General features: G+C 35.2%; 1 protein-coding gene across 4 annotated transcripts in view; it reads right to left on the bottom strand.

Annotated features, from left to right (window-relative positions):
- The window catches only part of CPNE8 (copine 8), a 240,834-nt gene that overhangs the window by 202,040 nt on the left and 25,496 nt on the right, over nucleotides 1–13,298 (bottom strand). For 3 of the 4 annotated variants that reach the window (XM_073877714.1, XM_073877713.1, XM_025879525.2), the window contains exons 2-3: nucleotides 9,493–9,533; nucleotides 7,812–7,858 (exon numbers count right to left, since the gene is read on the bottom strand). In XM_073877714.1, the coding sequence (XP_073733815.1) occupies nucleotides 7,812–7,858; nucleotides 9,493–9,533 (88 nt within the window). Of the gene's footprint in view, nucleotides 1–7,811; nucleotides 7,859–9,492; nucleotides 9,534–13,298 lie in introns of those variants that run through there. The other variant, XM_073877715.1, reaches the window with a different exon arrangement.

Genomic DNA, 13,298 nt, shown 5'->3' with positions numbered 1-13,298 from the left:
AACCATGAGAGATGATGGACTCTGAAAAACAAACTGAGGGTTCTAGAGGGTAGGGGGGTGGGGGGATGGGTCAGCCTGGTGATGGGTATTAAAGAGGGCACGTTCTGCATGGAGCACTGGGTGTTATGAACAAACAATCAATCATGGAACACTGCATCAAAAACTAATGATGTAATATATGGTGATTAACATAACAATAAAAAAATTTGAAAAAAAAAAAAAAAGAATGTTCTAATCAGTTAATCATAATATTCAACAACTGGGAACCCAAATGTCTATCCAGAGTAGCATGGATAAATCAATTGGGGTATATTCATAAATAGAAAACCATGCAGCAAAAAATATGAACAAACTATTACCACATGCATGGATAGACTTCCAAAGCAGAACTGTGAGTTATGAAACTAGACACAAATAAATATATACTGTATCATTCTATCTATATAAGGTTTAAGAATAGAAGAAATTATCCTATAGTGCTAGAAGTCAGGATAGTTGCTTAATTTGGGAGGAGAGAAGGCCACAATCAGAATTGCTGGATTGTAGAAGGTTCTATTTGTGATGTGGTGGTAGTTACATGGGTGTGTTCACATCTAATAAATTATTGTGCTGTATTATTTTCCCCTTTGTTTGGGTATGTTTTATTTCAATAAAAAGGTATATTAAAAACAGAACAGAAATTCAGCCATAATAAAAAGGAAATTAATTCTGCCATTTGCAAGACAACATAGATGAAATTTGAGGGCATTATGCTAAGTGAAATAAGTCAGCCAGAAAAAGACAAATACTATATGATCTCATTTATATGTGGAATCTAAAAAAATCAAACTCATAGAAACAGAACAGACTAGCAGTTGCCAGGGGTGGCGGGAATGGGCAAAAGTGGTCAAAGGATACAAACTTCCACTCCCAAGATGAGTAAGTTCTGAAGATGTGATGTACAACATAGTGACTATAGTTAACAATACCATATTTATGTATCTGAAAGTTGCTAAGAGAGTAGATTTTTAAAATTCTCACCACAACACACACACACACACACACACACACACACACACACACAATCATATAGAGATGATAGATGTGTTAACTCGCCTAATTTTGGTAATCATTTTGCAATAAATATATATAAATTATTATATTGTATGCTCTAAACATATAATGTTATATATCAATTAGATCTCAATAAAGCTGGAAAAAATAAAAAATAAGAACAGGAAAAAAAATAACTCAAGAGACCAAAATTACTCTGGATTTGTTTTTCTAGTAATAATCAGCAAAGTTCTATTGAAACTATGATTCTCATTCAATTGGTCACAGAATATTCAGAGTTAAAAGACTTTAACTGAGCCATATAAAGAAAAGACAACTTAAATTAAGCCACAGCTTCTAACCATCTGTAGCTAGGAATATTTGCAAAACTACTTCATGTCCTTTTCTAAACAAAAAAATTTCAAGGCTCATAGGTCTCTTTCCAAAACCGGGATGGTTGACCTTGGGAATTCAAATGTATAGAGGATTTTCCTGAGGGGCACACAAAATATTTTTGCTAAAATAGTAATGCCTTAAGACTGACTATACATACCATAGAAGACATTGGTATTACAATTCTTTTTTTCTTTTTTTTATTATTATGTTATGTTAATCACCATACATTACATCATTGGTTATTGATGTAGTGTTCCATGATTCATTGTTTGCATATAACACCCAGTGCTCCAAGCAGAACATGCCCTCTTTAATACCCATCACCAGGCTAACCCATCCCCCCACCCCCCCACCCCTCTAGAACCCTCAGTTTGTTTTTCAGAGTCCATAGTCTTTCATGGTTCGTCTCCCGCTCCGATTTCAACCACATACCACACAAGTGTTCTTGGAAGAGAACTTCCAATGTCTTCTGTTACAATCCCCTCAATGAATCACATTGGAGAAGTCGTGATGCACATTGTGAGAATCCTTCAAATGTCTATGAGAAGAATATAATCTCTGCAGACTGAATGTTTAGCAGCATTCTGTCATTAAGATCTTTTTTAAAAAAGAGACAAGAGGAACGCCTGGGTGGCTTAGTTGTTAAGCGTCTGCCTTTGACTCAGGTCATGATCCCAGGGTCCTGGGATCAAGTCCCGCATCTGTCTCTCTGCTCAGCAGGGAGCCTGCTTCTCCTTCTCCCTCTGACTGCCTCTCTGCCTACTTGTGCTCTCTTTCTCTGTCAAATAAGTAAATAAAATCTTTTAAGAAAATAAAAGAGAAAAGAAAACTGAACACAACAGAAATGTTCAGTTGCTCTGCAGCATGAATCCAATAGTGAAGGCAGTATCAGTAGCCACACAAGACCCTCCCTCAGGGCCTCAGCAACAGGGCCTGCCTAAAGATTGTGGGGAGCTTCCTGTTCTGTATCAATAACTGTAGCTGGGTCATTCTAGTATTTCTACAGGACAAAAAGGAGAGAATGAAACTAGTATCCCCTAAGCTTCAAGAGGTATATATGTTTTCAACAGATGCTGTAATTCAAATTACAAAATATGTAGTTAAAGTTATGACAGGGAGCAGCAGAACAAGCACCGGGATCTCATAATGAGTTAGCATACCACACAAATGTTCTCATTTGAAAAATGTGAACTTCATACCAAATGATCTAAAGGGGTTCTTCCAACTCGTAAGTTTTGAAACCATGAGAGTTATGTGTGTGCCTATATTTGAGGGTATTCAGCAAATATTAACTGAGCACTTTCTAAGAGCAGAGCCCTATCCTAAATGCCATAGTGCAGAAGGTTGACCTTTAAGGAGCACTGAGTTAAAAAGTGAAGCTGAGATATATAAGAGAGTAAGTTCACAAAAAAGACCTTGATGTTTATTGAATGATATAAAATGGAAGGTAACAAGGACCATGAGAAAGATATAGAAATTATGGGATTTTAATGGTGCAAGGTGGAAATTCTAGTTAAGTTTAGAAAAGTCCAATAGGTAAGGTACCATTCATGAACAATATTCTCATCCATTCTGAATGTTTGTGTGTTTATATATTATACATATATGATTCAGTATGGAGATGAATAAATGTGAAAACAGCTCAGTGTCAGAGGAATGGTTCAGAAGCAGAGACAACATTAAACTATAGTAATCAACATGTGGCAGTAGATTATCATCAAACTATGATCGCTGTGGATTATATAAACCTCAGTTTGCTTTTTTTCATCATGTACTAACTTAGGGAATCTGAAACCAATTCTATAATTTTAAATGTTTAAGAGTAATTCACAAAAGAGATTACCAATGGATAACTAAAATTTAACTCAAATAAGTTAATTGCAACATTTTCAGAACCTCTCAAAGTTAAGTGTGCATCCTCAGGGATAATACTTTGCCATTTCCACTTGCCACTAAGAGGTTTTCATATTTTCATCATTCATGACACTTAATCATTTTTAGCTCCAAAATTGTTATGCACTGAAATATAATTTTAGTTTTAAAATATCAATTACTTCAAGAGCTCTTGATAATTCACAATCATTAGAACTTATAGAAGACATGCAGTTAATTCTGTGTCAGATATAATTTTTAAATTGCAGATTTCAACTACAAATCAATTTTAAATATTTTTTTCTATCTCTTTATTTGGAGCATTTGTTTCAACATAGTTTAAGTTCTTTTTCTTTTTTTTATTACTCCTAACTATCTAAAGGTAACTCATCCCAGAACATAGAATCATATAGCTTGTAACTACATACTTTTCCAGACTACAATTAAATTCAAAAACAAATACAACCACTATATTACTGACACAGTGTTGATACCTCAATCAGTACAGTGATAGTAAGACACACTGGAGTTGCTGGTAAAATTCTCCAACCATACTGTATGCTCCTTGAAGCAGAATACTGTCTATTTTAAAATCTTATCCACCACTGCAGCTACAAAACAGGCACTCAAAAATATGTCAAATTGATAAATGGGTGGATATATTTAAAGTTATTAATAAAGCATCAATAATATTGTTTTCCTTGTCTGATTCCAAATATCCTGATCCCAAAAATTCCAAAAAACCAGAGTGGTTTTTGCTGTTATTTTGTAAAATAATGTTCAATACTTAAAAGTTAATTAGAAGAGCTGAAAAAATGACTAGAAAACTCTTTTGAACTCTCTAGTCTCATAAAAAAGCAGACTTGTAAGGAAATTAGAACTAACTCAGTCCAATTTCATTCCTGATGAATTAGTCCAGCCCCTGTTTAAATACTTCCAGAAACAGGACATCCACTAGAGCGCCATCATACAGTTCTAGGAAACCCATTCCACTGTGGGATACTCTGTGTTACAAAGGTCTTCCTCATAGGGGTGCCTGGGTGCCTCAGTCGGTTAAGCGGCTGCCTTCGGCTGGGGTCATGAACCCAAAGTCCCAGGATCGAGCCTCAGGATGGGCTCCCTGCTCAGCAGGGAGTCTGCTTCTCCCTCTCCCTCTGCCCCTCCCCCTGCTTGTGTTCTGTTTCTCTTGCTCTCTCTCAAATAAATAAATAAAATCTTAAAAAAAAAAAGTCTTCCTCACAGTGGCTTAAACAATGTCTCTTTGTCTCTCCATCCTCTGAGCCAAATTTTTTGCTTCTTCCTTTTTTGTTTCAATATCAAGTAAGTGTACTCCCGTTTCTAAATGAAAATACTTTTAAGAGTTTGAAGACATTTATTATGACTAGTCAGGGTCTTTGCAATTTTTAGATTCAACATTCTTTATTCATATGGCATAGTTTCTATCCCTTTCTTGAAGATGGTAGCCCTCCTAAAATACATAGTGGGCATTTTGATGGTCTCAGATGGAGAGCTAGAAAGTAACACTCCAGATCTCCTCCCACCAGAGCAAAATACAATAGTATTTGATTCGATCACATGAAATTGCCAACACTCAACCATTTTTGACCTACAAAAATGACAATTTCATGTAGTTCACCATAATAGCATTATCTTCTTTGATGTAAGCACTGCACATCCATCAAATGCGTCCTCAGATTATATTAGCTTTTTAGCAGCTGTGTAACACCACTGCTTCATATTAGGTTTGAGGCCAAGTAAATCCCGTAGGTCATTTCCCCATCAACTGCTGGGCTTGTGCAATGAATTTTACAGTATTTTATAATGCAGGAATTTACTTACCTGCCACTTACTAGTTTTGTTATCCTTATAAAAGTTTTTTGATCTCTTAGGGTCCCAATGTATCCTGAATCATATGTTTCCTATGCACCAGACACTGTTATCAGTGGTTCACATTTGATCTTCACAACCACTATATGAGCTAGAACCATTATCATTTCCCACATCACAGAAGAGGAAACAGACACTGAGAGGTCAAGTGCACACCCCTAATCACTACATCACCTGACTCTCAAAATAAGGAAAATGTCTTTCTCAAACGGTTCTGTAGCGATTTAATAATATATATAATGTATTTAATTTTTTCACACCTTTCCTTTATCCAGCAAGTTCAATCAGCCGCTAAATACAGTGGATTTTAGCTCCTAATTGCTTGTCTCTTGCATCTGGCACTTCCTTTCTATTCTTCCACACTATTCTCCAGTTACTAACACTTTTAATTCTTCTGAAATGCTGTCTATTAAAATTGCCTCTTAACTGGTTTCTCTTCATCTTCACCCATCTGCTCCTATCCACACTATGTAACTCTGGGTCCTATTTCTTATCACTTTCTCAATTTCTACTTTGTTTTCATACCCCCTTTGAGTGTTACTTCCTCTTACTAACTCTTTTTACTCCTTCAAGGAGAAAAAAATAAACAAGCAGAATATTGTTTTCTGCCTTATTTTATTACTATGCTATTTTCCCTGAAGAGTAGGCCTTCTTTCCTATTTGTCTCTCATTCAGAGGCAAGCTTAAATAAATAAGAATAAAGCCCAAAAATCTATTTATAGAATTTCCTTTCATTAACAAAACAAGAATGTGAATGTTGGGATCAGGTCAGGATTCTGCAAAGCAAGGTGGTCTAACAGCAGAGGCTCTGGAGCTAGATGGCCAGGGCTGAAATCCCTACTATGTAACTTTCGTCCGGTCACTTGAGCTTTCTGTGCTTTAGTTTCCTCATGTGTAAAATAAGGATTATAATAGCATCACTTCTTAAGGTTATTGTGCAAACAATAAATTAGCCAATATATCTAAAGGGCTGAGAATGGTAGTAAGTATGACAGATCTTGTATAGGCAACAGGAAAGCCTCATCACTAGGGATCTGCATTGGCCCAGATGCCTAGCCCTGCACCTTATGAATATTTATCTCAGTTCCTTTATTGGTCTCTCAAGTAATGTTATTTTCTGAACACTCCTGGTAAGTGCTCATCCCCAGCCAGCTTGACTCTTATGGTCAGTCAGCAGTTCCACTGGATTGCCCCAGGCCTTTGAGAAAGGGAACTCTAGAGCAAATGACAAGAGACAGCCTATCTTTTTGGAAAATAATCAAAGGAATAATTAGAGGAACAAGAAAGAGGAGCATGGACTCAGGAGAATGTTCTAACATACAAGACAAAAGATAACATAGGTCTGGATGAAGGAGGTGACTCATTTGAGACTTTTTTCTTTTCTTCTTTTTTTTTTTTTAACAAAAGAGAATTCACACCACTGGATAACTGATAAATAAAGAAGGTGTGGGAAGGAAAGTCAAGATGGCTGCAAAACTCGGAGTCTGGTATTTTGGCTGGTGATGTTATCAGCTACATGTGGAGCAAAGACGCAGCAGCGATAGGGTAGGGCTGAGGAAATTACCATCGGGTATGTAGAGCTTGAGATAAAGCTCAAATAACCACATGGAAATGTCTAGAACCAGTTAAATATGAAAACCTGGTGCTCAGCATCCCGCTGACCCACTGTCAGTGGGTCAATTTGTGGGTCAACAGGGACAATTTTTGAATTGGCTTATTCTGCCAGTTTTGAGATTAAATTACAATGACCTATTCTTATCTTCTCTCTCACAGTTGAGAGACACTGGTAAAATGGCTGACTGCAAAGCAATCTATGGCAACAAATAGCACAAATCTCACTAGGGAAATCTCACCAGAAACTGTAACCTAATTAAGACAATGCACTAACTTCCTAGGATAACCAGCAACTACAAGCAGATAGAAATGCCTTTTATTTTAAATAAAATAAAATATGATCCCCTTCAATGATCATCCTTCCATTTGAACATGGAGATACTCTAGAATACAAATTAACTGAAACAATAATTCTGCCTCCGTGCTTTTATTTCATTAAACAAAGTATGTTTGTGTTGTGATGAGCACTGGGTGTTACATGCAACTAATGAATCGTTGAACACTACATCAAAAACTAATGATGTACTATATGCTGGCTAACTGAACATAACAATTAATAAATAAATAACAAAGTATGCTTGTATTAGGAAACTGAGTTTCTACTTTATTTTCAAATAAGAAGTTACTAACTGGCAAAGCGCAGGTGATAGTTGATATCAAACACCACACTTAAAACCCTTTAAAGTATATTTTATAACAATCAGCAGCTGATCTCTAAAAGTGAGACTACGTCTAGTCTTCAATTATGTAAGGATTGCAACACATTAAATTTACTTTACACTGAGGAAAATACAAGTTTCAAGGCTAGAATATTCTACAGGAAGGTCATAAATCAGACAAACGTTGAATAAAAACAAACACAAAGATTACTCTCACAAATTAAAAAAATGCAGTCTTTGGGTTGAAGAAGACTTAAAATAGCTAAAATCAGGGAAGTCTCATCTTGACCAAATTGTAACTTAGACCATATTTTCCAGCACAATGATATTTTAAAAACTGTTAATGCTTACCTCTCTCCATTCTTTATTTCCAACTCCTTGCACATATAAGACACAAACTGTAAGAGAAGAAAAAGTAAATATATAAATGTGTTTCAGAAATATATGAATGCATACAAATTATTCCTGGCCTTACTCTTTGTAAGAAAATTGCTAGTAAAACATCAAATGACTAAAAACTTTTGTGAAGAAACAGAAAGCTGTATCAGATCTTTAGAACCTAACATGCATAGACCGAGGCACAAAAGCACACAATAATTATTTGCTAGTGTCTTCATCTACATTATACTACAGACACACGTAAGTTTTTAAACTATAGTTTAACAGTTTGAAATATTTCAGTAAGTTACTAGACATCAGTCAAGATCTTCCTAAAATACCCATAATGCTCAACACCATCACAGGAAGGACAATCTGGAGCACATCATCCTCTACATTTAATATTTGCAACTCCCACCCTCAATATCTATGAACAGGTAAGAAATCTTGTCAACCACAAAAGGAAGTCACAAAAAGAGAAATGAAGTGTTTGGGGTAAAGATTAAGGGGAAAAAAAAAGAGTCCCACTCATCTGTCAAGTGAGCCCCAGAAATTTTTAATACCCACAAACTGTAATGCCTTTTCCCCAATGACTACCTCAAAAATTCTAACATCTCACAAAACCTACCCCCTGTAGTTAAACCACATTTGCCCACATATTTGTAGAGATGGAGAGTTGCAGGATATAAATTTCTAACTACTGCAAGAATGGAAACACTTGTTGATTTATACATTAATGTTGCTGTTTTCTAATTTAAACTTTCTCATTTTACAAGTTATCTCCAATTTTTTAATATACATAATTAGGAATCAAAAAATTGTGTTCATCCAAAACAATGTTATATATTTCTCTTGGTTAAGCATGCCTTTACATGCTCTTTTTATTTACAAAAAAGAAGGAAAAGTATTACTCTGGGACTAAATCACTTAAAATTATGGTCCATTGTGGTCACCTTTCAAATATAATTTGTATCATATGCCATACCATGAGGTTTGGGTTTCTTTTTTTTTAAGATTTTATTTATTTATTTGACAGAGAGAGAGAGTAAGCACAAGCAGGGGGAGCGGCAGGCAGAGGGAGAGGGAGAAGCGGGCTCCCTGCTGAACAGGGAGCCCAATGTGGGGCTGGATCTCAGGACCCTGGGATCATGACCTGAGCGGACCAACCAACTGAGCCACCCAGGAGCCCCTGGTTTTAATTTCAAAGTGAACTATCTTTTTTTTTTTTAAGATTTTATTTATTTATTTGAGAGAGAGAAGGAGAGGTAGAGAGCATGAGAGGGAAGAGGGTCAGAGGGAGAGGCAGACTCCCTGCTCAGCAGGGAGCCTGATGCGGGACTCGATCCCAGGACTCCAGGATCATGACCTGAGCCGAAGGCAGTCGCTTAACCAACTGAGCCACCCAGGCGCCCTCAAAGTGAACTATCTTACATTTGCATTTTCATCTTATTTTCAAAGTGCTAAGCAACTCCCTCTCTTTAGCCAGACTACTGCCCAGGTAGATGAGAATGCAGGGCTTGACATCATCCCCCTTCTTGCTTTCTGTGCTTTAAAACAAATATTTAAACAAGAACTGTAAGTTTCATACAATTTTTGCAAAATCAAGTTAGAAAAATAAGTAGACTGCTTCAAAAAACAAGTAATAGACACTTACTTGGATCAGATTTAGAGAATGTATCTCTGTCAAGAAGATTTCTGTTGAATAAAAGAAAATGTTAGATGAATATACAGCCAAAACACTTATATGAATACATAAATGTATATAAATATATAAACTTTTTATATATTATATGTAATATATGTGTACAGCACATATTATATCTGTGATATATATCTGCATTATGTATTATATATGTATATTATATATATATATACACATGACTAAATAAAAATTTGCTAAATATGTGCTTGTACTTATTCAAAGTAAACATCACTTAAGTTCAGGAAGCCGGGGTAAGGAAGGCTTATTTGCTCAGCCTGGTACTGTAGCTTGTCCATGACAAGAATTTCCACATTCTAAGATTAAATTTTGAGTGATTTAACTGTTTCAAGTTTCCTTTTATCCCTTCATTAATCAGTATACAGATGGTCAGAAATGTTTCCTGAATTGAATTATTAGTTATTAATGATGCAAAATTGTTTGGGATTCAGAGCACATGATCACATTAGTCCACACAATTAGAAGGCAACAGTGAAGCGCCATCTATTGACATTTCTGTGACATCAATTCAGAGGAGTTTTATGTTGCTACTCTGGTTTGGGAATTTAAGATGAATGTATTGATGTTTACAGAAGATTTTTTCAGCGGAAAAAAAAATTTAAAAGGTTGACAGGCCATTATTAGCATCTATTTCTTCTTACTTACAGATATTTCCATATCTAAACAAGAATAAAAGTGGAAAATCAGAAACTGTGAAAGTCTGGATTCCTCTAGTTTGGGGCTATCCCATTTACCTTTAGTGGTAGTAATGCAGTCCTATACTTTATGCTCATAACAATAACCCTGAGTAATCAAAAAAATTAATTCAGTGTGCCCTGGTTAATAAGACAATTGGAAAAATTTCCATCTAAAACCGATTATTTTCCTAAAAATGATAATTTGAAGCTATACCCTTGTATGAAAAAATCTGGCTACCTAGAATGATGACTTGAATGTTCCAAAAGTTAAATCTGTCCTTCTTATTTATCCTTTCTTAATTGATAATAATTTGTAAGAACAAATTATATTTTTATGCTTAATACTCATACTAAAAATCTCATGTTTAATCTCTCTTATTCCTCCACCCAAGACTACTACTCATGTGCATTTATCTGTACTGCCCATGGTATTTAAAAGGCCTTTTTAAATTTCAATGTGATATCCTTTCTTATTTCAGCTTCTCAAAAGTTACTGCTTCTATGGAATCACTGTACAATAAGAAAATAAAAACATAGTCAACATAACAATGCAGCACAGACCAAAATAAAATGACATTATGTCTTGAAATATTCCTAAAAAGAGAAAATATCAGACATATTTATATTTGGAATTAAGTCAGCTTCAAAAACCACTAGTCAGAAATCAAATTAAAATAATCCTTCTGTACCATAAGCAGACAATGGGACTCCAGCAATGGTTAGCAAACAGTAAATTAAAACATTTCCACTTGAAAAATTACTGTGATGTATATTTACAAAGGTGGTTCTCCACTTAAGTGGAAGTTCTTCAGCCCCTCCCGTATCTCCAGGCTTTCGCTCATTAGTGTCCTTAAAAAATATAATTCAGCTCTTTCTTACAGAATTCATGATAATCTAGGAGAGATAACAGTGCAAAATATTGCAACGTGGTTGGGATTCAAAACTATGTTATACACATATTTAAAAAGAACATAATGTGATTTCACTGTCTCTTTAAGAAAAAAAAAAAACTACAACTTTTAACACCAAATATAAAATAATGGATTTCTAACAACAATAAAAATAAATATCTTTAACCATAGATTCTTTTCTTCTAAACATTATGATCCATAATATACATGCTAAGATCAAATAAACAAAGAAACAAAAAAATCTTGTATCCTTTATATAAGAAATAAAATTCCATAATCTTTGTATATATTAGCCCCTGAAATTAGCAACTTAACTTTCCCATTGCTGTTGGACAATAAATTTCATCAATAAAATTCACACATATACAATGCCAAAAGTTTGGAAAAGGCAAATATTCTTAAATAGTATATATACTATAAAAGACCAGTGATTATCAAAATTCATCATAAAGTTTGAGTTGGTGATAGAAATGAAGATTTTTACCTTTTCAACATCCTCTTAGAAATAAATCATGTTCACATTAAGTAAAAAAAGATCAGTATCGGTCTTATTGTGAAGGCTGTTTTATAAACAAGAGACTAAGCGGAGGCTCAGAGAGACTGAATAAATGAGTAAGAACACACACAGCCCAGTATCATCCAGTGGAGTCAGCCCTCTGAATCTGACTTCTCTGTTCTTCACAAAATGCCATACTGTCTGGAGAAGTCCAGAAGAAACAACTTATTTACCTATAAGTTTTGGAAATATGGAAGGCCCCCCATTACACCTATTGGTTGAGCCACTGGAGTATAAAATAAAATAAATTCCTGTCCAAAGACCAATATGAAGAGCAATCCTGACTACAGAATCGAGACAAATAGGAGACCAAACATAACTGTATTTATTCATAGAAAAATATCTTTGCTTCTTATATGAGGCACTGTAAAAAAAAAATAATAATACACACACCACTCATTAGCTTTTATGTGGGAAAGTTACACTTCCTTCCATAGTGTTAGGAGGACTATAATTTTATGCCTATAAATTTATAATGTGAGGTTGCACTTCAACAGTAGGTTAAAAATCCTGAATGTATCTTTCTGTTCTGTAAATCTAGATGTTAGCCAAAACAAGGAAGAGAGCAAAGTCCTGAAAAGAAATTATGGAAAAATATAGTGTATGAGTAAGAAAACTTACACAAAGAAATAATCTAAACAAAATTATAATCTGTGAATTGCCCGAGTTGTTCTAGTAACCACTCATCCTTAAATTTCAATTAAGATTCCTGGACTTAAAAGAATACAATTGAAATAGCATCACTAAAGCTGAGGCCCAATCAATTAAACCCTAACCTGCAGGAAGAAATACCAGGTTAATGGAAGAGGCATATTTTGCACAAAACCTGAAATAAGAGAGTAGATAAAGCAAGAATAGTAACACCTTTCCAGGACCATCCAGGAGAAAGGCTTCCCTGACTCCCCCTTTAACTATTTAATCCTCATAGGTATTGATCCCTTATAACCCTTATAATAGACTGATGCATCAAGCTACCCTCCCTTGATGACAATAGTCAGTTAGTTCATCCTATAACCCTGCCTGCTCTGATTTTATGCCCAAGTCACCTTCTGATTTTAAGGTAGTTCTCATACCCTTAATTAGCACAGAACTGTACTGAATGGCCAACATGAATATTAGTTTTCTTCGCGATTGTAGTTTTTTTTTCTCAAAACTACTCTCATTGTAGTTTTTATTCTCATTCCAAGACCCATACTGAAAAGCTGGTTAGCCCCTTAAAATGACCTCTAAGCTAAAGACTCTTGTCTTTCTCTAACTGGAAAATAGCAACTGCCTTTAAACTTCAGTGTAATTCTGCAAGTATTTCTCAAGCAAATACTCTATGCCCAAGACATAATTAAACACGACCAAAGACAGAGTAAATATTAAAGACATGTTCCCTTATTTGAAGAAGCGTGAATTGTACTAGGGAGACAAACTCACAGAAATAACTAAATAGCAGGGGCACCTGGGTGGCTCAGCCACTTAAGTGTCTAACTTGGTTTCAGTTCAGGTCACGATCTCACAGTTGTGAGGTCGAGCCTGGCATTGGGCTCCACAATGGGCATGCAGTCTGCTTAAGATTCTCTCTCTCTCTCTCTCTCTCTCTCTCCCTCT

This window comes from Callorhinus ursinus, unplaced genomic scaffold, assembly GCF_003265705.2.
Source record: "Callorhinus ursinus isolate GAN/ISIS: 27379988/994484 unplaced genomic scaffold, GSC_fseal_2.0 scaffold27, whole genome shotgun sequence".
Classification (NCBI taxonomy): Eukaryota; Metazoa; Chordata; class Mammalia; order Carnivora; family Otariidae; genus Callorhinus; species Callorhinus ursinus.
This window is presented reverse-complemented; position numbering and strand designations above follow the sequence as displayed.